Source organism: Terrapene carolina, unplaced genomic scaffold, assembly GCF_002925995.2.
Source record: "Terrapene carolina triunguis isolate 2854851 unplaced genomic scaffold, T_m_triunguis-2.0 Scaffold62, whole genome shotgun sequence".
In the NCBI taxonomy this organism is placed as follows: domain Eukaryota; kingdom Metazoa; phylum Chordata; order Testudines; family Emydidae; genus Terrapene; species Terrapene triunguis.
Genome location: NW_020664413.1, coordinates 28,822,653 through 28,849,089, shown reverse-complemented (window position 1 = coordinate 28,849,089; position 26,437 = coordinate 28,822,653). Strand labels below are relative to the sequence as shown.

At 41.1% G+C, this 26,437-nt stretch overlaps 2 protein-coding genes across 3 annotated transcripts in view; one reads left to right on the top strand and one right to left on the bottom strand.

Moving 5' to 3' along the window:
* The first annotated feature begins 5,548 nt into the window (after positions 1–5,548).
* On the top strand, positions 5,549–14,514 carry ERMN (ermin). The gene is made up of 3 exons (XM_024218953.1): positions 5,549–5,795; positions 6,182–6,274; positions 14,024–14,514. Exons 1-3 carry the CDS (start codon positions 5,549–5,551, stop codon positions 14,512–14,514), a joined length of 831 nt encoding a protein of 276 aa, XP_024074721.1.
* Positions 14,515–21,600: 7,086 nt separating this feature from the next.
* GALNT5 (polypeptide N-acetylgalactosaminyltransferase 5) overlaps positions 21,601–26,437 on the bottom strand; it is a 32,784-nt gene continuing 27,947 nt past the window's right edge. For both annotated transcript variants that reach the window (XM_024218998.2, XM_024219007.2), the window contains one exon: positions 21,601–25,144. In XM_024218998.2, the coding sequence (XP_024074766.1) occupies positions 25,004–25,144 (141 nt within the window). In that variant the 3' untranslated portion in view covers positions 21,601–25,003. The remainder of the gene's footprint in view (positions 25,145–26,437) is intronic.

Below are 26,437 nucleotides of genomic sequence, written 5' to 3'. Positions count from 1 at the left end.
CCAGAGAATAAGGAACACGGTGGCCACTTGTGAAAATTTTGGTGTAAGGTAATTTCCAAGCATCACATAGGAACTCTGTGGTAGAGGCAGGGACAGAGTCCAATTCTCCAGAGTGGCATTCAAATGTCTTAACCACAAGATCATCCTTTCTGTGTCTCATTCACTGCACACCTTCCAATTTTTGCAACAAACGAGGCAGGGGTCCCACAGGCACCACCCTCTTTCACTACACAACCCTGAGTTATTTCTTGAACTCCACCCAGGAGGCAGCATGCACTGACTGAGGAAGGCGTCCAGCGGAAAAAACAGTATGTGATTATGTAATTAAACACTGTGTGCATGCATACAAGGCGGGCAAATTAAGGTTGCATGGACAACTTTAATTCTAGCACTTCCTAAGTTTTGAGTGGTGACCGGTTTCAGAGTGGTAGCCGTGTTAGTCTGTATCAGCAAAAAGAACGAGAAGTACTTGTGGCAAGTACTCCTCGTTCTTTAAGTTTTGAGTGCTCAACTTTGTAACTTAACATTCTTTTAAAATAGTTGTAAAATATAATTCCCTATTTTATAAAAAAGCTAACAGAACAAAACAGAAAGTAGAGGGGGAAGAAACACTCATTTTCCCAGTGAGTTTCACAGTTATTTTCAGACAGCAGAAGAATGTTGAGATTCAGGACTCCTGGGTTCAATTCCAACGTATGGAGAGAAGTTATGGAGACCCTCCTGTTCATATTTCCCCTCTCACCCATCTCCTGTCCCTGTTCTGTCATTGGCTCCTATTTCCCCTCCACAGCTCCTGTTCCTTTCCCACTGTGCCTCTATCACCCACTGCTTATCCTTGGCTCCCCTACCTCCATCCTCTCTATATTTGAGTCAGGCTACTGGGGTTCCAGTACTCAATGCACTGAAGACACGATTTCTGTGCTCGCAGTTCTGGTGTCCAGTGCCACAGCAGCCTCTGGCAGCTGGGAGCGGCAATTGCAGGGGAGATCTTGGTAGGCCCCTAAAGGTCATGAGTGGTGCAGGCTCATTTGTTCTGTGGGGATGTGCATATACATATGGTTGGCACAATGGAGGTGTGTGGCGAGAGGGTATACTCAATGCAGGTGGAATTTTTGGAGAATTTAACTGCCAGCTTCTAATAAACCTTTTCTGAGCATGGGCAAACTGTTCATTTTTTTTAAAGAGACTTATAATTTGGTTAAATTTGGGACAGAAAAAGACACATTCCAGACAATAGGGTGATTCCCATGACAAATTTCACGTCCCTGTTCCAAATCATGGAGTTGCTAAAGCGTCTCAGTGAAATTATTGTAAGCTTTGTTTAACATGGGCAAAACAATATATTTTCCCCAACCTCATTCTTGGAAAAGACTGACCTATTTTTGCTGAAACTTAAAAAAAATCAGCCTGGGCCAGACAGCCAGTATAGGAAAATTTCAGCCTAAACAGCTAAAGTTTGCAAAGATCTGAGCAAGCAATAAATGGCTGGATAATGGCAAGTGTTAGGCAACTTTGACTACAGATGTCACTACCAGCACTGATGAAAATAATAATAATAAAAATAATTAATAATAAAAATGTGCAGGAAATACTAAGCCATGATGTTGGATTTCAGTAAGGATAGGAGTTTAGCAGTCAGTTAGAGAAGGAGTAAAAGGGCTTCCTAGAACTTTTAGGTACCTAGAAAAAGCTTTTTGTTTTTGGTTGAAAACTGGGACAAAAGTTTGGGTCAATTCTTGTTGAATCAGATCTGGGTGCTCATTCCTAATATCAAGCCTGTTGCTCTAATAAAAAATGTAGGATACTACAAAGATGCCAGTCGTGTTTCAAATGAAATGGCTGCTGGACTGGCCATTATTTCTATCAGACACAAAACTGAAGTCCTCTGACCAGTTGTGGGTATTATAGATACCCTGGCTCTCTCGGCAATGGAAGTAATGCTAAATACCATGGTGACTGGCATCCTAGAGGTAGATTAGATTAGTGCTTTTTAACCTTTCCCATATTGGGACCTCCTTTCCTGATACTCCCTCCCATTTAGCAATATGGGAAAGGTGATTGTAAACTTCTGACTCCTGTTTGTGACCCCAGGGTGAAAACCCATGTTAATAACACAGCTCTGGTTAGAAGCATTTGGAGCAAGCTGATACTGGTATGGTTTGGGGCTGCTCTAACCTATAACCTGCTGGATATGGCCATGAAGGGTTGGTCCACCAGCTGAGAATACCAGAGTGCTGCAGTGCTCAAGTCACTCCCCCCAGGATCCCCACTGACACTGGAGGCTGGTGGCCTGGGGAGGATGGCCTATGGCAGCTCTATGCCACCTAGGGTGTCTCTTAGGACATCTGCCACCTTTCTGGTCTCTTTATGTCATAGGAGTGGTGAAAATGGCCCAGAGTCAGGCTCGGCATGGAACACCAAGTGTTTGATTTTTCTTTAATTAACTACATTGGCCTTTAACATAGAATGGAGAGAACATTTCTATCTTTCAGAATGCATGATGATGAATGAATGCAATAAGTATCATGGGATCAAAGCAGCACATTGAACCACTCTACCTCTCCTACGCCAACCCATTAATAGTCAATACCAATATATTGGTATATACATTGTACTAAGTGGGCCTCACAACTGTCACTGACAGCATACTTTGCAAACCAAGACATTGGAGATGCTCAGCTAAGCTCCATTTCTGCCTCCAATTCAGTGGTGTTGCCCCATTGGGAGAAGCACTGGGAACAAGACTGACTGCCAAATAAGAACATGTCACATTTCATTGCCATAAATTAGAGCACCGCTTTAAGGAGGCCATTTGAACAAACCTGAATGTTCTTTTTAAATCGGGGGGTACAGCAGCAGCAGCAGCGTATGGTTTTAAAATTACCTATCGCACTCTTAACCTATTTTCAAAGTATCCAGTTTCTTTCCTTGTGGCTACCTATGCTCACATATGCTCAATCCACATTCAAGATTTTATACTGTAGCCATCTCTCATGAAAAGTTAAAACAATTACAAATCATTTTACACCAAACTCATTTTTATGATACCACCTGATGTACTGGGATTTCACTGAGCCTCTCCTGCTCCACCAGCCTGGATTCCCTCTTCCTGTTTTGCTGAAGTAGGCTCTCCAGCCTCTTGCAGCACGCACGCACGCACACACACACACACAGAGGTAGGGCCACACTCAACTGCAGACACAGACTGACGTCAGCTCTGTGTGAGAGGACTCTCCCAGCACTCACGTGCATACCCCTTTTGGGAGATAAACCCAGATAATACTGTCTTTCACTTGTATAGAAAGATCTGCACAGCACAAGCTCATAAAAATTCGCCCTCTCCCTCAATGTGGAGAGAGATGCGCACAGCTTCTTGCACCGCCCCCCCCCACTCCCGATATGAATTGCACAAACTGGGTTATGTTATAAACAAGAAATACGTGTATTAACTACAAAAGGTAAATTTTAAGTGATTATAAGGGATAGCAAATAGAGCAAAGCAGATTACCTTAGTAAATAAACAAAAACCGCAAACTGAGCTTAACACACTAGATAGGTAAGATATAAATTAGCAAATTCTCACCCTGAGTGATAAACAGGCTGGCAGATTCTTAAGGCACAAGTTGTCTTGGCTTTCCCAGGTTTTCATACACAGGCTAAAAATCCCTCTAGCCTGGGACCTTCACTTCCCATGGTTCAGTCTTTGTTCCTCAGGTGTTTCCAGGTGTGTTGTTGTAGGGAGAGTGAGATCCCCCCCATCATGTCATTTTCCCCTTTTTGTATCTTCTCCCTACTTGCTCTTTTGCTGTGACCTGGGTCAAACAGTTCCCAGTGTGTAGTGCTATCTCTGAGAGACTTCTATTGTACACGGTTCCTGGGGTAATCCTTGTGCTTGTGTGCATTTCCTCAGTAAGCCATTAACATTGTTTGGCCTTTTTATTGTCGTACCTGAAAGGCTGCTTATGGGTGTTTTCAACCTCAGGACACGTTTCAGCAACACATACATAGCCAAACACACAATGATAGCACATACAATTCAATGAGATATCACTGTCTAGCAGATCAAAACTTTTAGAATGACACCTCACAAGGCATACTTTGTATAAGACATATCCTAATTACATGACAGTGGTGAATATTGGGGTGTCAGGGTATAACATTACTGACATGAAAAGACATATACAGCAGAAGATTTCATTCTTACGTAAACTTGGCTTCAGATGCTGGGCTTGTGGAAGAGACTGTGAGGACAAGTTCAGCTATGGGCAGAAAAGGCCTCTGACACCCAGGTCCAGCCAACTGCTTCCCAGTGAACTACAGCAATGAGTTCACTCATTCTTTGTGAGTACTGTACCTTAGAAAAAGTTTCTCAAACTCAGTTAGCTTGTAGGTCAGGTTGATAATCAGTGATGTACGTATTAGTCTCATGCCACTGCCCCTATTATATTCCTTTAACATAGGGAATATTATTATTGCTGGGACTAAAACTTGGATTGGTAAAATGGGGAAACACTGATATGTTATACTGTGAGCCACGCTGTTTGCTGAGACTTTATCTTCATTCTACTGGAAGTTTTTCTACTACACACGGTAACACTTAGAAATATCCTGTCATCTGGAGCTCTCCGCCTCATCGACTCACCTTCTCATTTCAAAACTCATCTCAAAATGTTTCTGTCCCTCGTGCCTGTCCTGCTGCTGTTATTTTTCATTTTAATTCTCTGGTCTTATTTTTAAGTGCAAAATCTTGAAAGATGCTGAGGGCTTGCAGCTTCCACTGAATTAAATGCCCGTGGCAGGTGCTCAGCACCCTCATGGTTTAGCCCTATCTCTGTAAAGCATTTTTGGACACAGTTGGCCTGAGTGATGCTGTACAAAAGAAAGTGGCATTATACTGTATTGTATGCAAAATATGTGCACTTATTAAACAAGCTAGTTTATTTCTTACCAAATAGAAAATGAAGCCATTGTCTGACCAACAGTATTTCAAGGTTTACCAGAACATAAACCTGGTTGGGAATGTTAAGCTGGTTACACATAACTAATATGTATAAAGGTGGTCACTCACTATGGCTTAAAGATTTAGAACAATTGTTGCTCCTGTTACAAGGCGAACACACAAAGAGCCATTGTGACAAGAGTACAAAATCTCTGTTTATTACCATGGGGCTGACATGCTGAAAGACCCGCTCTGCATGCCAGCACAAAAGCTTTGTTGCTTCAGATTGTTTGTTTATGTAAATTAAAATGGTGCATTTAATTATGCAACTGGAAGACTCTAAGCAACAAGCAAGGTGCTGATTGGATAGTTTTGTAGAAGGGGACTGCTGGCAAATCCTAAACAAATCCTGACATTGTTACTCTGTTCTCTGTTTTGCTACAACGCCTTCAGAAGAAGAGAAGCTTGTTGACTATTCGAGGGGGGGGAGGCAGAACAGTGAGAAAGGTAATAAGGTGTATAGCTTATTTTTTCTGCAGTGGTTGTAGGATACTGGGACTTCAGTGGAAGTGTACGACCCAAAGGAATTAATTGGACACTACAGTAATCATGACCGAAGAAGTCCCAATTGCATCTAGCATACTTGAGTACAATGGGAATGTACCACCTGAAAAAACTCAGCTGCAGGTCATTGATATTATTGATGAAATAGCAAAATCTGTTGGGACAGTTCCATGTGAAAATGCAGACACCAGTCCTGAAGCTCCACTTAAAAAGGAAAATCAAGAGGATAACAAGAATTTAGTAGAGGACAACACAATATGTGGTGCTCTCGATGGGGAGAAGCAATGCGAAGGTAAAGTACAATACTGCCTCTTTTCAATTTGTTTGGGAAGAAAACCCAATCCTTTATTTTACATATAGCATAATGAATAATAGAATGTAATTTACATGTTATCAGAAACTCCACACACATGAATAGACCTAAACCAGGATAAGAGGTGATTCACAATCAGATATAAATTTGAACTAACAAGGAATGGAAACGAGAAAGATAAATTATTAGCTGTCTACAGTATTGCTACAAGCACGGCAAGATGTAGTAAGAGCTCAAGAGATAAGCAGTTTTTAGTTCCCACTTATCATACACAGGTGACAGTATGTAACTATGAAAACTAGTCATCATCATCATTACTAACTCCTGTCATTAGTCACTTTCTCACTGTCTTGTGTCTTCTAAAGAAAAACAAGAGGAAAACAATGCAACTCTAGAGGAGGGATCAGCTGACATCCCTTCCGAGAACACAAGAACTGATGAAGAAAAATCAAGAGAAGGTAATGAGAAATGCTGTCTGATGTATGGTATTTTGCTGACCATATGAACATAGGGATGACTTTTGAAGAGAACAATTGCATGGGTATTTATTTTTCCAAATAACAAGATAGGAAACTTATCCGAATTCTAATTCTGCAATGAGCAGTAAGTCACTCATGATTTATAGCACTGTTGAACCTTAGAAAACATCACTGGTACTGCAAGGTACAACGTGCCTGAATTAGCGTATCTGATTATTAGCGTATCTGTTTAGAGAAGGGATTGCTATAGTTACCTTTCTTTTTCATAAGCCCATCTGACTGTAATATCATTCATGTAGTATCTCCAGCTCTTACCATACTAGCTTGCACATGAATAGTAACCACCTCCTCAAATGCAGCATAGATCTATTTAGAAAAATACAGAAAAATAACTCTGATTCAAGTGTGAAAAATATTTCAATGTTAAAGTCATGTGAACAAAGAGAATTACTATATGGAACTTTCAGGGATAGGTGCAGAAGAGCTGTATAAATACTACCAAATATGGTAGCCTCAGAATCTGAGGATAATTACACTTGCTTTGATTAAGGAAAGGAACAATATATAAACATTTATCAGTGGCTACATTATATTTCATAGAAGCTCCATAGGTTTGAGAAAATAAATCATGATGGAGGCTTTTCCTTCTTAAAGTGACATCTATATTCCAACGGTATTGCCTTACAAGTGTACAATAAAACCTAGTAAGTAATCTTTCACAGACTCCCCTCTCCCCAGCGCCTGGCCACAAGCACTTTATCTCTAAATTGCAGGCAGCTTTTTAGTACCTAACCAATTTAGCCTAATTAATACTTAGGACCCCACAGGCAAAATGTTGAATAGATCATTTGTTGCAACATTAAAGCGTCATTTAAAATAGAGATGTGCCAAATAGGACAAATAGGAGATACCCATCTAAATGTAGTCTGCCACCTTTGAATGGGAGAAGCAAGTATAGAATATGTCTTGAGGGAATATACAAACCACCTGTGATTAATCCAGCTGGCGACTGGATGTCACTGTTGCGCTGTAAAAATACAGTGTAGGGAGGGGGTGAGATAGTTGGAAAACTGGTCTAATGGGCCTGTTTTGCCTCCCTCACTGTATAGTTTATTCCCAAGGCTTGCTAGAATCCTGGATCCCAATAAAGGCCTGATCATTCTCCCATTGACCTCAATGGCAAAACACCAATAGATTTCAATAAGAACAGGATTGGGCCCCAAATGAGCCACTTGTAGAATACCTACCCAGGTTGCATTGGCTCTTCTAACAGCTCTTTCCCAAGGCAAGGACACTTTCACCACCCAATTAAATTCCTCTTCTTCCCCCATCCACCCATAACAATCCTCTTATCTTGTTTCAGTTTCCAGTGTCCTTTTTAGTCATTCCCCCAAGATCTTTAGCTATTTTCCTGGCAGTCATGGAAACATCCTTTAGGTCTTCATTCTTCTGGTGGGTCAGTATTTTCTACTTCCCTGCTCTCTGCATGGCAGGAAATCCAACTCTGATTATTTTTATAATGGAAAGTTTATTTTCCTGTTTGTTTTATTACTTTAGAAATATCAGATCTTGACTACCTTCTTTTTTTGGTGGAGGGACAATTTTGGGTAAGATCTCTGGAGGGCCTGGATGGTGGGATTATTAATTATTTTTTGTATTACAGTAGTACCTAAAGGTCCCAGCTGTGATAAGGCTCCCATTAAGTTAGATACTGTATAAATGCATGGTGAGTGACAGCTTGCCCTGAAGAGCCTGCAGTCTAAGTAACAAGACAGACAAAGGGTGGGAAGAGAAAAAGAGGTGCAGAAATGTGAAGCGACTTGCACAAATTCACACATCAGGTCAGCAGTGGAGCTGGAAATCAAAAGTAGAATCGAAAGTAGATCTCCTAACTTCCAGCCCAGTTACACTGCCTCCAATGAGCGTTACCTCCTACAAGGCTGAAACTGAGTTGCAGCTCTCCCATCTCAACTGAGGGGGCAGGGATATTGAGGTGGAAGGGGATGAGCAAGCTTCAACATCCCATTCCTAATTAGCTGTGAGACCATCTGCTGAGGTGTCAGCTTCCTTTGATATCACCAATCTAGGTCCTCCAAAAATCTTGCCAAAGTCTCTGGCAAAACAAGGGAAGTGGGGGAGGAGGGGCATTAATAGTGTGAGATCATGAGGTGAGGCCATCTTTCAACACTAAATGGAACAAACACAGTGATGATATTCACTTTGCAGTTCCCCTTTATTTCAGATTCTCACTGAGTCCATCTACCACCAGCCCATTGAAAGACCTAATGGCAAAAGACAGTGCACGAATGATACATTTTCCAGTAGCTCCCAACTCTTTGTCACCTTTATAGGGCAACAACAATGGGGAAATCATCAGTCCTCATAACTCCTTTCTGAACTGATTGTCCACCTTCACAAGGCTGGGGGGTGGGGTGGGGGGGGGGCATTCAGCACAGAAATAACTTTAAGCTAGCCTCTTCTTTATTCTATCTTCCCTCCTCTGAAATTCTTTCAGAACTTCCTGGTTCATTGATGATATCTCAGAATGTATTATTCTGGGACTTCACAATACTATGGATTGCACAAATTTTAATGAGATTCCTGGTATTTATGATGCCAGATACTGTTACATCTTCTCAGAACCATAAAGAGGAAGAACAGTGGTACTATTAAAATATCAACATTTGGTAACTGACACCACATAGTTACCACATAGCTTCTTATTCTAATTATAAAAGGCAAGTGTGATAGTGTATCTCAGATACCACCCTGTGGTAATTGTTAGCAAATGCTCACTTTTTAATTGTGGCCATTGGAGCAAGAAGGTTTCACAGAGGGGGGGGAAAAAGGCAATGTTAATTAAAACTTATTTCTTTGCTGAAAGCTCCTCAAAGCCAGGTTATTGAGGCTTTCAGCACACAGAAACCAGTGCTTAATTGAGATTTAATTTTAGCTTTATGTCTCACATTTAATGAATGAATGAAGGATAGACTGAATCTTAAGTGAACAGCTCACTGAAACTTGGGACTCATTTTCCTTTCTCTTGAAAATCTTTTATTTCCCTCTCATGGGTGTAAGGATCACAGATTTTAGTAATATCTGTTTTGCATTGGAAAAATAACAAAAACATACAAATACCATATATTTGGAGCTAAATAAGATTACTTTAAATATCAGGCAAAATGTCCCAAAGATTAAATCTATTAGACTGTGGAATATTTTCCTACAGAAAGCTCCATTACCTTAGTTCTAGGGACTAATCCTTCTCTGGCAGAATTGTATGGTTTAGATGACCTAATATGTCTCCATCTTCTGATTTCTGCTGATTCTTTGAGAGAAAATGTCTCATATTTCAGGGCATACACTGATTTAGAGTGGGGATTAGCGTGGGGGTTCCCCTAATGACAAAACACAAAAATCGTGTTTCTTGAGGTTTTTCTTCCCTTGAGGCATCAAGTGTAGGCAATGATGCAATTACTGTTAGAAACCAGAGTAGATGAACCAATTGTCTGCACTAAACAAGTGAACATATGATGACTCATCATTTCCTAAGGAGAGATTAACAAATTGTATGTTCACTTATATAAATCCAGTTCATTTAAAATTCATTTTAATTCCAAAAACTCAAACCAGCAGGTTATTCCCGCAACTCCCACTTTTCTTGTCTTTTTAGTCTTTTTTTTTTCTTCTGTTTTTTAAGTTTCTTTTTTTAAACAAATTACATTTGGAAAAATGCCTGTCTGCTCTCATTGATACCATGATGAAAACATTGTCTACGTTATTGCAGTTCTGTTCCAATGTTTTTAATTGGATCTCATTATCCTGTAGGGTGACCAGATGTCCCGATTTTATAGGGACAGTCCCGATTTTGGGGTCTTTTTCTTATATAGGCTCCTATTACCCCCCACCCCCGTCCTGATTTTTCACATTTGCTGTCTGGTCACCCTATTATCCTGGAAGGGTCTTACTCTTATGAATGGATGAAGGCTAAAGTGCTGATAACCAATAGTAGAGTATGAGTTAATGGGGCCTAGAAATACCAAAATTTCCTAGAACGCTAGGATGGACTCCTGCTTGATTCCATGCTTCTGGGGTCTCACTGTGCTTTCCTACAGCCTCTCACAGGGTAGGAAAAAGCCTACTTGCTGCAAAATGCTGCTAAGTCTTTGTGCTGAGCTGATTGGTATGCAGCATGCTGTGCTTGCCCTTAGGTGAGGGAATGAAATAAAAACCAGTTGATGCAGCCCAGGGATCTGCAGTATGAGCCCACTCCTGAAGATGTAGGATGCTGTCTCTTCCAGATGGCAAAGCCCCCTTTCAAATTGGAGACCCACATCCTGCCTTAAACCACCACAGCTGGCCACAAGGGAAACAGTGTTCAATCCTTTTAAGCTGCATTGTCTGACAGAATCAAGGATTAGAATGCCATGCTGTCTGGTCTGTCAGTAACACATCCAGGACTGAAGAGACAAAATATCCTGGATCTACTGAACAATGGTCTGTTATGACTCATGGGATAAAATCTTTGCTGTGCCTCCTCGAGAATGATCAAGAACATAACTTTCTGATTCTCTATTGGCTGAGGGTCCCATGCCAAAGATTTAAATGGTATAAACCCTGAGGTGACTCTAACTCATGACTGTGTCATTGTAGACCAACCCACAGGATTAGGGAGTCATAACTCTTTCCCTAAACTTTCTCCTCCCCCACTTCCCTAAACTGAGTAGAACAGGAATGCAGAGGAGAATCTGGCCCTTAGGGCCGGATTGTTATCCCTTACTCACATTGCCTAACATCTTTCTCTTTAGTGAGTCTCATTATTGGGGATACTCGCTATGTAGTGTACTCAACACGAGTAAGGATATCACAATCTGGCCTGTATTGAGGGGGAATGGTTTTAAAACAAAATCCTAAAGGTTTGAATATACAGGACTGAGCATGTGCAGCAGAAAATTCTGGTGAGCTGTTAGTTGTGCGCACATAAAAATATTGTGGTTTTAAAAAAACACTCACAGCAAAGTTGTTTGGTTACAGGAATTTACAAGCTCATTTGCAGAAGCAGGAAGAGATTGCAAATTCAATAGGCTTAATAGTGTTTGAGCAAGATGTTGTTGAGCTTGTAAGGAGAGCCAACCTCTTTGTTGTGGGTGAGGGAATTTATAGCACATTTGTAACTCTTGATCCAGGAGTGGAGTGACACACTTTGCAGGAGAAGCAGGTAGAACCTTCTCTCTGTGGAGGCAAACAACTGTGCAAGGAAGTGATGTTACACTGGTTCCATGTTCAGCTATCTTGGAAACCCTGTCTGGTTTGTTGCATATAATGTCCAGTGGAATAGACTAAGGGGGTTGTTATCTGAATAATGGAGGATGGGAACACAGCAAGCAGGCGTTAGCTGTGTAGTGAAGCTGTTCCTCTTTGGCGAAATAATTTGAAGTGAGGGGACTGGACACTGAGTCTCCCACCTCCTAAGTGAGTGCCCTACGCACCAGGCCATCGAATCATTCTCACCTGTGCTCTTTGGCCCACTGACTCTTTAAGTATTTAGTCAAAGTGAAATAGCTTCAACTGGGGAGGCTGAGGCTGCCCCCATCAGAATATCCCGTAGCCCAGTGATTGAGGAACTCATGTGAGAGGTGACAAATTCCTGTTCAAATCCTGTTCTCCTCATCAGGCAGAGGGGGGACTTGAACCAGAGTTCTCCCACAAGCCAGGTGACTAACCTTACCTCTGGGCTAAAAGTTATGAGAGAGGTGGTCGTACTTCAGCCATTTTGAGTGGAGTTAGGCAGCGTCTGAGCATGCCTACTGGATCGGGCCCTACAGATAGGCTAGGCGGTGGAGCACCTATCTTCCCTCAGTTTGTGAATCACATTGGAGCTTAGGCGTTCAGATGCCTAGACCTAGGCAGCAGTGCGCATGCCCCGAGACAGAAATTTAGGCACCTAGGAATTTGTACGGTTGAAATGTAGGTGCTGAGTGAGTATAGGTGCTTACAGGGTTAGGTGGCAGCTGAGCTGGGTTTTTGTGAATACCAGTAGCCCCCAAATCTGGGATTTAGGAGTCTGAACTGGCAGTTAGGCACCCAAGTCTTTTTGTGACTCTACCCCCAAGAGTTATGGTTAACTATGCTCAAGATAATTGAGGTGCTAGCTTAGCTGATGAAGCCTGTCGAGCTTGGCAGCTTAAGCCACAAATAGCTCTGGAATTATTTTTACAGAAAAGATCAACATGCAAAAAAGCAAAACAACTCCCCCCCGATACCTCCAGTCCAAACAAGTCCAGCAATCCTCCCTCTGCCCCATACACACTTTGTTAATGCAATATTAATGGCACAAGATTGCCTCATAAGAGCATGGGCTGCATTAGTTCCTTGCACTCTTGGAAGGAGATGGCAGGCCAGCATGCCCATCTTACCGAGAGGGTAGAAAGGCTCCCTGTGCCCTTTCTCACCCACCACCCCCATGCAGGTGCCTAGCCATCATTTGACTCTAAGATTGTGACCATGTTGACATTGAAAGAGAAACCATGGCCCATGACACCTTTCCAATTTCCTGACTTTTTGGCATTTCCTGACTTTTGAGAGCTTGATTTCAGGACCTTCACATTGCATTAAGACTGATTATTTACATTAGCCATAACGAACCTTGGCAAAACATTCACTATATTTAGATTTGCTTTCACATTATGTCACAGGCCATCACTTTCCAGCATCATGAAGGTGCACAAATTGATATTATTTATCACATCTATAATGCTATAGATGTGCATGGCACTTTGCAAAACAAGTAAGGTCGTGATCTGTGCCCTAAAGAATTTACAATTGAAGAGCCCAATTCTGGCTGTGGTACCATTCATGCCAATGAGTTATGCCTGGGAGCACTAATACCTAGTAATAACAATTTTCAGAATCAGGCTCTAAACTGAGACTAGGAGGAGACAATAGGACAGAAGGGGCTGGGGTTTGAAGTGATTGAAGACAATATGAACACAAGGTTACTTGGGAGAATACTGCATGCAGTTGGAGGGTTGAACCTTGTGATTTATTTATTTTAACTAGATAGTAGTACTCAGGTGTGTACATACAAACACCACTCCTTGAAGAAGGAAGTTGTTATGATTTGCATTACAGTACTGAGGCCCCAACCATTATCAGAGCCCCATGCTGCTTAGGTGTTGTAAAAACACATGATGAGAGAGACAGTTCCTGCCCCAAAAGTTTCCAGTCTAAACAGACAAAGGATTGGAAGGGAAGCAGTGGCACAGTGACTCACCTAACATCACAGAGCAGGTCCAGGAATAGATGCTAGGTCTCCCTGACTCCTAGGCCCATGTGCTACCACACTCCCTCTCCTTTTCAAGGACAGATGGTGGATGTGTGATAGATGGTATAGAGGAGGGTACTGGTAAAAACCACAAATTGGTACAAATAGTTATTCTAGATACAAAATCCACCAATGGGCAGGTTGGTATAAACAAAGAAGGCGTGGCGGCATATCTGAGTGTTCATGGTGATAGAAAATCCAGCCTCAAGATATAGTTAGCTCCTGATTCATAGTCCTGTTCTGGAAAATGGTTGCTCAGTTTATCCTGTACTTTCATGGTGGTGGGGATCTGCATATGTGAGCTATGGAATCCAGACTAAAATTCAAATGCAACTTTAACATATTGCAGCATAAGAAATCCCCCGTCCCATACTTTATCCGAAACTAATTGGTTTTTGCTACAGGGCCCTGTGAGGAGATTATACCTGTAAGCACCAAAGAATGTGAAATAACTAGACAGGAGGAAAGGAACACAGAGCAACCTCAGGAAGAAACAGCTACTCATGCTAATGAGGCCAAGGAGTTCCAAACAGCAGGAGCCCAGGAAGAAACGCGGATGCTTGAACCCAAGGAGCAAATTAAAGCTGATACACAATTAGAAAGAGAGAATGTGGAAGAGGAGGAGGAGGAGGAAGTGCAGCTGATAGAAAGCAAGAAAGAAAATGGTGGGGAGTCTCCTTTAAAGAAGCAAGAAAATGACAGGGAGGAATGCCCTCCTACCAGCCCCAGTTTTAACTTCCAGGCGGAGAAACCTGAGGAGCAGCCAGGCTCAGGGAAAAAAAATGATATCTCCAGACATAGTTATTCTAGATACAATACAATCTCCTATCGCAAGATCAGAAAAGGAAACACTAAACAAAGAATTGATGAATTTGAGTCCATGATGCATTTATAAACTGAGGTGGGGAATTTGCCTAAGCTGAGAGTTCATTTTGTTTTTTCAAGACGTATCGCTTCATATCATATCAAGTCATCATTATATCCTTTTTGTATGTAATTTCATAATACACTGTGAAAATTTAACCTCTGTATTTCATTTTGAAATCATACAGAAGCATCCACAGGAGAAAAATAAAAACAACAGTTTGCTAAATATAATACAACCTGATTTAAAGTTTATCCATCCCCATCTCCCCCATCCTTTTCTTGTAACAAGATTCAGGCACTAGAAATTTTTGAACTAATTGGAAATTCTGTAGCTGCATGCAGCAGAAAATGACCCATGCTATTTGCCATTCTGGTATTAGTTGGCAGCAGAACAGTTCCAGTAAAACTAGAGAGTGCAGTAACGATAATAAAAGAGACAACTGTTTGCAACAGCAATGCTCTCTGTTTTGAAATCTGTTTGTGTTGGTGTCTTACGGTGCACTAAAGCCGCCTTGTGCTATCACCAGTCCGTTTCCACTTTGTGCTGATGGAATAAAGGGCTAATTGCATAAACATGTAAATATAGATTAACAGAAAATAAGCACATAATGTTTCATTTGACAAAGCAATAAATCCACAAAGGTTCCTCCTCTGGCCCACACCCTGGTAGTGCTCCTTAATATATATCTTTAATCTGGAATGCACTGGTGTAATTACAAACAGTTACATCCAGCATCTAATACCATTAGTATCATCTGAGGGCACCTCTTGATTTTTGGGTCTGAATGGCTGGCACCATATATAATTCATTTTGTAAATGTTGGCATTTGCTGTTAAAATGTTCATGTTTCAATTAAACTCATTCTTGGGTTGATATATTCTGAATCTTTAGGAAATAGAGAATAATATATTACTTCAGATCTGCACTAAATGGTTTCATTACAGTAATAGGTATTTTTGTTTCAGTCCATATATTTTAGTTAATATGATTAAGTTAAATATAAAATGAATACAAAAAAAGTTAACATAATTTTACGCTATATGAGAATATCTCCAGTAACTAAAAGCAGCCCCTTTTTGGCAAGTATCTTTTCCCCTTTCCCAGAGCATCACTTCGTAATAAAATTCCTTCCTTAGTAGCCTGTGTCAGCTGTAGCCAGAGTATCATCAGCTACTGTGGGAGGAGATGTAATTGTTTTCAATTCAGAGCTTACATGAATTCTCTCTCTCTCTCTAAAAAAAAAAAAAAAAAAAAAGGGGGCGGGGGGAGAAAAGAAAGCATGCTGGCTAAACATGACGTGAATGGTTAATTTATCCATGAGCAGCTGTGGCAACTGATATCCAGACAGCTCATATGTATCTTTTGTGAATCTTCCATCAGTTACTGGTAAATTAGATAATTGCATAGATACTGTACCATACAAATTAGAGGTCAGCATTTTATACACATACATATATATGGCACATATCATGTGTTTGTGTCTGTCTGTCTACCTGATAAAACCCACAACACTGAAAGTCAGTACTCTTTAAATGCTGCCATTTTGGATCCAAGTTTTTCTCACAACATTTCTTATCAGTTTTAAAAATACTTAATATTCTTTAAACACAGCTTAAATCTCAGATCTTAGTGAGATTTTCAAAACCAGGCACATTTGAAGCATCAGCTGTTTTAAGTTGCCTGAGCACATTTCAGTATATTTGTAAACTCTTGAATAACGACAGTATGCATGAGCTGACACTGTTCAAATATTTTAAAGAAAAATTCATCTTGGGCTGAAACAAGCTTGGCAAATTTCATCCCAGAAGGAATTTGTTTGGGAAAGTGGTCAGCAACAGAACAAGAGTGAGAGAGGAGGTTAGAAAGGAAGTTGGAACTCAGTGTTAGACAGGGGAATCTACCATACCTGCTAGAATAATGGCTCTTTTAATAACTAGTTTTACGTTTTCAGCAGCACCAAATATTGTTTTGTATTTTTTGTCCTACATAAAAGGCAATTATGTATTGGCTATATTCAACAACAACAAAAAAAAGACAATTCTTCATTGTACAAACAAAACACAGTGCTCATTGTATTATTCAGCCTTGTTTATTTGCTCGTTGATTTGTGAAAACCCAGTGGTTAGCTCTTATGAAGTTGTATTGCTGTTTTATTAAAAAAATAAAATAAACCAGACTCCATTCCTGGACATTCAAGTGAGAATTACTTATTTTCTTTAAAAAGTATTTCATTGTGGGCCTGACTTTCAGTGGTGCTGAGCACCTGTAACTTCCATTGACTTCTGAAGTTGTGGTTGAAAAGCATTTCTGAAGAATCAGACCCCATCAAGTTCACCAATTGAGAGTTAATTAACTGGCGTATGAAAGATGCTAGATAAACACCCCTGGAGAATGAAGCTGATTATCCACTGAACAGGTACAGCATGGACATAAGCAATGCAAGTTTCCCCACATTCCCTCATCAATGTGTCTCAATTCTGTCCTGGAGGGAAGGTAATTCCAGCTTCAGGACCATTCAAACTAGAAATTGCTGTTGAAACAACCATAAAGGTGACAATTAGAACCAATTGTGCTGGTGATTTTATGACCTAGATACTTCTTGACCAGAAGCTGGAATGAGATCACAATTCATTTCATGTGGCCACCAAACAGCCATACAAATAGTCATGAATTTCAACGATTGCCAATCTGGGGCTGGATTAGAATGGGTAGCCTAAAAGTGAAAGGTGGACTCTTCTTGGGATGAGGATGAGTGTGGAGGGTGGGAAACACTGGCTGCGATGTGATTTTGATGATCAGTACTCTAATTGCTTGAACCTTATTTGAAACCAGTCACTTAAAGGCCAGATTTTCAAAGGCACTTAGGAGGCTAAAGATGCAGATAGGCACATAGTAGGATTTTCAAAAGCACATAATGAGGTTAGGTACCTAGGTCTCACTGAAGTCAATGGGATTTAGGTGCCTTACCTACTGAGATGGTTTTGAAAATCCCACTAGGCAACTACCTACACCTTTAGAGGCCTAAGTGCCTTTGAAATCTGTCCCCTTGATCTTAACAGTTCCCTACCTCACCATTCAATCTCCTTGACACTTGCCTTTGAATAAAAGTCATGGAATTTATTCTCTTTCTGTCAAAGGCCAATATGGCTAAAAATATTCTGTACAGAAAAAAATGGACTAATTTACCTCAGAGAAGCAGACAATTATCTGCAAGTGTGTGTGTGTGTGTGTAAATACACACTCACACATGTTTCTGAGTGGAGTGGAATGGGGTGGGTTAGTTTTTATTACTTGTAGGTCAAATAAGCTTAGTCTTGGGAGGAGTGAGCGCAGCTAGAGGCTAAGTTGTGACTTTAGGCAGTCTTCAGCAGGTGATGGTCTGTGAAATCCACCATCTCAGGAGTAAAACAAAGGGAAGGGAATACTTATTAGGAAGGAAGGATATATGGACCTGATCCTATTTCCATTGAAGCCAATGACAAAACTCCCATTCACTTAAACGGTGCAGGATCAGTTTCCATGATAGATGACCAACTCGCATAGCTCAGACATATCTCAAAGACTTGATTCCTTTCCACAGTGGAAGTACCCTGTCATGTGATGTTGGCTCACACTTGAGGTTTTTTTTTAAGCGTTTTAGAAAAGCTGATACCGATGGATATGTTTTTTAAATTTTAACTATTTAAATGGCAACATTTTAATTTGGATTTCAACATCTTCCTGCTGTCAGCAACAATTACCATGAACTACAACCAGATTCAATAGAGAAAGGTCTATTTTCATTAGCTAAACTCAGTGAAATGCAAAATGCAAATAAACAGCATAATTAGTACAAAGTGAATTGGAGATTTAAAAGTGCTTTACATTTTAATAATTTACAGCAGTGATAGGCAACCTGCGGTCCGAGGTTCGGACCTGGCCCATCAGGGTAATCCGTTGGCGGGCCGCGAGACAGTATTTACATTGACCATCCGCAGGCATGGCCACCTGCAGCTTCCAGTGGCCGTGGTTCACCGTTCCTGGTCAATGGGAGCTGTGGGAAGTGGCACAGGCCGTAGGGACGTGCTGGCTGCCACTTCCCGCAGCTCCCATTGGCTGGGAATGGCAAACTGCGGCCACTGGGAGCTGCTGGCAGCCGTGCCTGTGAACGGTCAACGTAAACAAACTGTCTCGTGGCCTGCCAGCAGATTACCCTGATGGGCCGCAGGTTGACCGCCACTGATCTACAGTGTTACCCAACAGTAACCCAGGGAAGGAAACATTCCATGGTATTCAGGAAAGCTAGTGACACAGTAACCATAGAGACACTCCAAAACAGGATATTCATGTACAGTCCTTTATTTCCATGTTTTCTAACTTTTTTTGTATACAAATCAAACCAGGTTTTCAACTTCAGCCTTTTGGATCCAGACTACTTAGATAAATTAACATGGTGAAGGCCTGTTATCTTACAGACTGTTAAAACTCCCCATAAATCACATTTTATAAAAGACATTTGTTCACATTTTAAAAACATGTACACCTTTCTCATCCACATAGTAATGAACGAAGCTACCACTCTTAAAATTTCTTTTACATTTGAGATATTTACATTGCATAGTGTCCCTGGGTACATATTTAAAATTCACAAAAAATGCTTTTAGTCAGAAATAGTCTCAGTGTTTTGAATAGGTACAAATGGAAACTAAAATAAAAGAGTTAAGTTCAGGAAGAGCAGTTATACGTGGAATGATACCTACATAGGACAATTCATCGCTTAAAACATAAAAAGTACCTAGCACCATTTGTAATACAAATTAAACAGTTGAGCTGCAAGTGGACAACGACCAAGGGTCAGATTCTGGCCACTGCTGGATGGCTGGTTTGCACAGCTCACATTCCCAAAGCAGGCCTAAAGTTGATTTAAGAGTATCGCTACACTGCAATGGGGTAATGCGATTGCAGCAGGTATAGGCACACCCAACCTAGCTTTGATCAAACAAGCGTATTCAAAATAGCACTGTAGACATGGTGTCACCACAGCCTGCCAGCCCACGTCCAATCCTGCATGGGACCTCCACTTGTGCTGCCACAGCTTCAATGCTATTTTTAGTGAGCTGGTTTGATCAAAGCTAGTTTAGGTCTGCCTATACATGCTGCAATCACACCTCTTGGTTGCAGTGTAGACAGACCCTAACTGGCTAAGCGGGGATTCCATCATAGGGCAGTTGGCCAGGGGGTAAAGGAGGAATGACAAGCACTACTGTGGTTTGGCATTCCCTGGCTGCTGGAATGACCTGTTGGTGGCTGTTATTGCTTTGAACAGGGCTGTTGCTGCAGTAAGTTGCTCCTGAGGACTGGACCAACATGCAGCGGCTCAAGAATCAAGGACTTACCAAGTTTGCCAACAGCCTTTGCAGCACCTACCTTCCCAAGTGCCAAAGCTCTGGTCCCAAGCTTCTAGTGTAGCATCTTTTATGACTCATTAGAAAAGTTAGATGATGTAGGTAAATATTTCTATTGTTTTGGAGTGATCCTAATTTTTGCTGTCTTTGGCAAAATCTCTGGAAAAGATTGATGTGAACTTCAGTGTTTTCGTCCTTTTTCATCATCCTCATAGGAATGAGACTGTGCTAATTTCTACCCTTAAATGACTACAGCCTGGATCAAAGCTCTAATATATGTATAATAGATGATAATCCCTGATCGACAGGCCGGGGATGGAATATGATTTAAGAGGTCTTGTGCATCTCTAATGTCTATGATTCAAAGACACGAAAGGTATCAGAGTGCAGTGTTTGGTACTCAGGTTGTGAATGACATCACTGGAAGTGTTAAAATTGTTTATTTTATTTTTGAAAAGTTGAGCATGATAATCATCTGTCTGTATCCCAGCCAAGCAAGTCAGAGCCACTCATGGCTACAGAAGAGCTGGTAACATATGCACCCTTGTAGAAGAGTTGCCAAAGGGAGTAAGGCTCATTCTAGTAAATGGTCTCACATTTTTCTAATTAGAAGTGATTTTCATTTGCATCTGTGAACTAAGGACGCTGGAGGTGGTAATGGTAATCTGGTCTCTTACATGGGAATGTCAATGGGTGAGCAGGGATAAAGGTGTTCTTCACTGTCTCGTGGGCTCTAGAAGGCCCTTTTGGACAAATATAATTGTGAGTGGTTCCATGAAACCAAGAAAAACATATGCAGGCTTCTTCTTTGAATATTTACTGAGTATGCCAGAAAAATGTTCTCAGACAACGTTGATTGGTATAATCTGAGTGTTTCTTAATATTGTGTAACAGAACAGCAACAGTATTATTACCAGTAGTCCCTAGGGACATGCTAGAGACGTTAAGTAAGAGATACCAACACTGAAGTGAACATTTACACAAATCAGGAATAACAGTACAAGTGACAAGAGTGGAAATGTGAAGTGACCATGACATATGACCATTTGGTGCATGTTAACTGACAAATGATTGAATGTCAGCAAGCAGAATTTAATGAAATTCATGCTCCTGATAAAACATGACTGCACAAACAACATCTGTGTAATTTTTCTGATAGTGACTGCAGGCTAGTTGTATTACGAAAGGGGAAAAAAATCAGGAAGACAGTTAGGATAGAAGCCAACTGTGAAAGTCTGTTAGGCAAATCAATATTTTGGCAGGCTCAGCCTGTCAAATACTGTCAGTGTTGCACCTTGATGTGAAAGGTAAAATTATACAGAGGCCCTTTTGAAAAATCAAAGAGAAAAGACGAGTTATTGTGTAACCGCCTGTAAACATTAGAGATGGCGAAGGCTTGGCTGTCATGAACAACAAGATACGAACTGAGTTGAAAGTTCAGTCCTATGTATGTAGAGAAATAAGGCAATGTGCTCGTATTTGGATAAACCAATTTTTCAACATACAAGGCAATGGCCAAGGAGTGTAAGAATTACATTTCTATTATGGACCATTCACACTTACACGAGTCTCCAGTTTGTCACAAAACAACAAAAACATGAAAAAAGCATAATAAAAAGCTCGAGAAGAAAGTCCCATGTGCAAAACATTACGATACCCTGGATGTAGATATCATGTCGCAGCTGAATTTGACCCTATCAAAAAAGTAACTAAATGTTCTTTCACTAAATGATGACAGTTATTCCAGTACGATTCCCCCCTTCCCATACAACAGACATAAAAGATCTTTTAAAAAGTTTCACAGTATGAAAAATGTACATGAGGATGAATTCATAGGGGTATTCAGTATGTTGAGTTTTGTCAACTGAGTGTATTGATTCCAAATAACTGTAAGAGTAAAGGTGAGTTCTCATTTTTACTGCACTACATCTAATTCTATCTTCCATGTGAGGTACATGAATAAGGTCAAGAACAGGAAGCACTAAATTCTGCAGCCCTTTTTCAGACAAAACTCTTAGTTACTTTAATGGGGATTTTAATATTATGGGCTAGATTCTGGCTGCAAACAGCCAGTGAAGAATTCCCTTGGTGTAAGGAAACTCTCTGCTGCAATAAAGCTGGCAGAGCCGGCTCCTGCATCAGCCTCCCACCCATGCCACAAGGGAGTATTGGGGTGGATAAGGAGGCTAGCAGAGGTCTGCTGCACTGAACAAATCCTCCACTGGTGTAGGGTCCCCTAGGGATCCTAGGTCAGAGATGTAAATCAGACCTGCCCCTGAGCTGAGCCATTGCAGACTGGCTAGGATCAGGCCAGATTCAGGGGCTCTAACTTGCTCCCTAACAGCTCCCCCAATTCCTCTGTGTTGGGTGGAGTTCAGATGCAGGGGAGAATCTAGCCCTATATGTCCCACTGACTTAACAATTGTAGCACTTTGATCTAAGAGAGTAAACATGGAAACCCATCTTCCAAATCAACTCTTCATGAGAGAAGGGTCAGCACTTATGTGTCCTCAGCTTCTATGTTCATAGGCTTAAAACTTATCTGGAAAGTCTGAAATGGAAATATGGGACACACAGTCTTAGAGGACAATTTTGCCTTCAATTCTGCAGGGTGGATCTTCACTCAGAGCTTCTACCCTATCTTCATGCACAGAATAACTCCTGTTCCTGGACATGTGGAGCTCCTACTCGCCGTCTCCCCCTCCTATGAATATTCTAAATCAAGTCTGGCGGGTTCTATACACACAAAAAGGGCAGATCAGAGCAAAGAGCCACCATTATACCCTTTCTCTGGGAGCAACTTTTATCAGTGTTCCCTTTGGTTGCTTTCCAGTGAAGAGACTGCAAAGCAAAATAACAAATATAAGGCTCGATTGTGCTCTGGCTCTGCGGGAGTGTACAAGGGACTCAGGACGGTACGAGTCCATGTGTTCAGCTGGGCACAGGGCCTGCAAGGAGCTACTGCTGCTAGTGGTATTAGCCAGTCCAAAGGCTCATGACCCTGCCATGCCTATTGAACTGGTCAGCATAGCTGGTGGTCGTTTGAAGGAGGTAATGGGTAGTCATAAGAGGATAAGAGGGGAGTTGAAGGACTGTGGATAGGTGCTAGTGTAGGCCAGGCAAAGAGATCCATCAGAAAGGAGTTGGATGGTGAGGCTATGAGAGGGGCTCCAGAGCCCTGCTGGGGGTGCTCTTTTAGTAAACCAATCCTACACTTTCCAAAAGGTTCAAGCTTGGTTTGTAGAAAGCAAACGTTTTAGCCAATTCTTATCACAACTGCTTTGCCCGTCAAAGTGTAACATCACATGCTCTTTATCATTAATCGATACAATACCAAGGCTAGCTCCTGCCCTCTGCTATATGGTTGCACTGGGGCATAAGCAGACACAGGGAGTCACTTCCATCCTCTCTCCCTACTAGCAGCAAGGTAGGAACTATTTAGTGCTGAGGGGAGCAGAAGGAGATAGCACCAGCTATTATGCCATCCGAAATGCTGGGGCTTCAAGTGGGGCAAAGTCAGTTAGGAGACTTCTCCCCTCTGCAGTCAGCTAGTGCACATGCTGCGTTCTGCTCACCCTGAGACATCCTTGTCCTGCGCTTCTACCTGGTACACAGCTGCCACCGCCACTCTGCTCCCACCAATGCACGGCTCCTCCAGTGAAGTGCAGAACGTGCCCTAGCTATGTGTTTGCATCACAGACCAGCTACAGTTCAGCCAATCAAATGGATTTAAAAAAATATATGGATGTCTATACTCAACAGACAGGAATGTATTCAGCAAAAGCCTAATCTGCTATTACATACTTTTAACAACTGCCCACCTTCTCATTCATCTGGAAGAGCAGAAGGAGATATCTTAGGTACAAAAACATTCAAAGCTTCCATGACAGATCATTTTCTATTCTAAGAAAAACAAAGATTCCATTTTTTTCCATAGTGGCATGAGAAAGGAACAGGCAATTAACATAGACTCAGAGTTTCTCAGCTTTTGTCCCCTTGTGTTAAAAGTTTAACATTATTTAAGCTTTTCTGGTTTGCTTTGCATTGAATGCATATACAGTACTATCGCATAACATGTGGCCAACCCAGGAACCATGAAATCATGCCCAACAGTGTGTGGCTGCCATCTTGGATTCACTAGTAGCGAGAAGCAAGTCCCTGCAGGTCTCTTTTTTTCAGGTTAAGCAGGCCCTTTCTGAGGATCTTCATCCCCATCACCACACGGTTCCCACACCCTTTGGTTTGTTTTCCCTTTTCATGGCTCTGTGCTGAGGCACTTCTTTCTGGCTGAGAAGGGCTGAATGGAGAATCTCTTTAAAGTCTACTGCATTCATACTGTTCTTGCACTGGCCCAGAGCGTTAGCTGTAGTGCTAGATAAGGCACATCCCACTGCTTTGCAGCCTAACCACTCCTTGCCCATCTAGGAAGCAGGAGGTCAAACCAAGGTAGCAAATTCACGGTGCCTGTATGCAAATACAGCACTTATAGGGCCTTGCCTGCTGCTAGGTTAGAAGTGCTGAAAGATTTATATTTTTTGTGATTAAAGACGGGCTTTTGTCATGGGAAACCAAGCTTCAAAAGTGGCTCCAGGCACCTACCTTTCAGAATCAGTGAATCCAATTTGGTAGGAGCAGATTCCTGTGATACTGGATGGATTTTTAGGTACTGGGCCTAGGTACTTTCATTTTGTTGGCTTGTTGAGGGATAAATGAGCAAATGTGGATCTTCCAAACAGCAGCACAAGATGCTATGTGCAGTCATAGGGATTGAACCCTGGAACTATTTCTGGTAGTTTGCATTAATCTCTCTGAAGCCAGTCAGTGAAGGTCTGCTTAAGGTGGGAATGAGGAACTTTAGAAAGTATTTCCATTTACTGAAAAAACTTTCACTCAACCTTCCCCAAGTGCCCCACAGTGAGTGGAAAATATGCCTGAATGTTTTAAACCATATCAAACCAGATGTGCTGTTGCTTGATATTTTGATCTCTCAATATGGTGATTTAAAATGATGGATTTAAATTACCATTAGGAAATGAACCTCCAATTTTGTAATTGCTGTCACAAGTCTCACAGATGTCATTCTTGAATTCACACGATTTGAATTCTCTGCTTCTGTTTTGATCGTGTTCTCTTCAGTCAGCATAATAATTGCCAAACTGCCATTTCTGATAAGGATTTGAGGCATCACAGGCATTAACCCTCAGGATTTTGTGAGACTGATCCACTTCCAAACATGTTGGCTGCTGAAGGTGTTCTAAAACCATGTGATCCATCTAAAGAGAAACAGCACAGGACAATAGGTAACAGGACTCATACAGCAATTGTTATTATTTGCAACTGGAAAAAAAAAGCTTCAGAAATTATACTCAGTTTTCCCCAGTGGAGATTTTTGATCCCCAAGAATGTGCCCATTTTTGCATTTCTGCATTATGTAATGATTCATTCATAGGCTTAAAGGGAATTTTGGGTGGGATCCAAAGTTTACACCTGTTGTTGAACTAGAACTATATTAAACCTTCTGTGCTTCATAGGATTTTAATTCTTTGGAAATTAACGGATTAGTTTGCTTGCTGTCTGAATGGTAATTATCATGCAAAGGAAATAACTCCAGATGGCATTTGCAATATAGGATAACGTATGGCAGGAGACTTTGGTTTTCATACTGTGGTATTTTGCAACTGATGAAGTAAAAGCACACTTACTATGATGAAAAGTGTGTTAGGTAATTTGTTAATTAAGTCCAAGAGCTGGGATGCTAAATTGGATTATGAAATCGTGAGGAGTTTGAATGATTAGGGGCCTTATTCTTATCCTTTTGCACTTATGTGTGCATTTTTTAACCTACTTATACTTATTGCAAGTATTGCAAGACTACAAGTATCCTCAGTGGTAGGGACATTTTTACATTATTGCTTTACTCTGTATAATATTTGATAGCATAATTTCAGTCATGAATCTTAGTGAAATATTAGTGAAATCACCAACAGACTATTTTATTTGAACAAGTAATGGGGCTTTGTATGTGTATGACAAATTCATTGAACATGCCTTTGTTCTGATGAGAATTATGATACCTGATGAGGGGTAAGGACTTCACTATTCCTGTGGCCAGCATTAACCCATTTTCCCCCTTGTTTTCTGGTTTGCAATATTCAGTTGCTGGAGTGACTAGTTTTTAACCCTTGTTATATAGTAACTCAAACTAGTCTCCTTTGTAATCAGCTTCCAAATGATCTTTCAGCAAAACAGCATCAAGTCCCATATGGAAAGCCGGTGAATGTGAACCTAACTGGATTACAATAATACTCCTTTTTCTTGCAGACAGTACGGTGACACGCACATTAGAAAGTTAGAGATTTGGTTATATTAGGTGCCCTCTCCAAATTGTATCCTTTTCAGGAATGACAATTTTTTGTTTGTTTGTTTGTTTTTGTTACAGAAATAGCATTTGCCAGAACCCCACAAAATGCTTCAGTCCTGTTAGGCTCCAAATGTAATCACCTTTAGGATTGTCCTAATGCCCCCTGGACTCTAAATGTCTCTGACTTCTAACATTACACTCTATC

Bases quoted from the DNA above. Each gene is read 5' to 3' on its own strand.
- ERMN (XM_024218953.1), top strand. From the start codon at position 5,549: ATGACCGAAGAAGTCCCAATTGCATCTAGCATACTTGAGTACAATGGG. The intron at 5,796-6,181 runs GTAAAGTACAAT...TGTCTTCTAAAG, and splicing joins TGGGGAGAAGCAATGCGAAG to AAAAACAAGAGGAAAACAAT. The intron at 6,275-14,023 runs GTAATGAGAAAT...TTTTTGCTACAG, and splicing joins TGAAGAAAAATCAAGAGAAG to GGCCCTGTGAGGAGATTATA.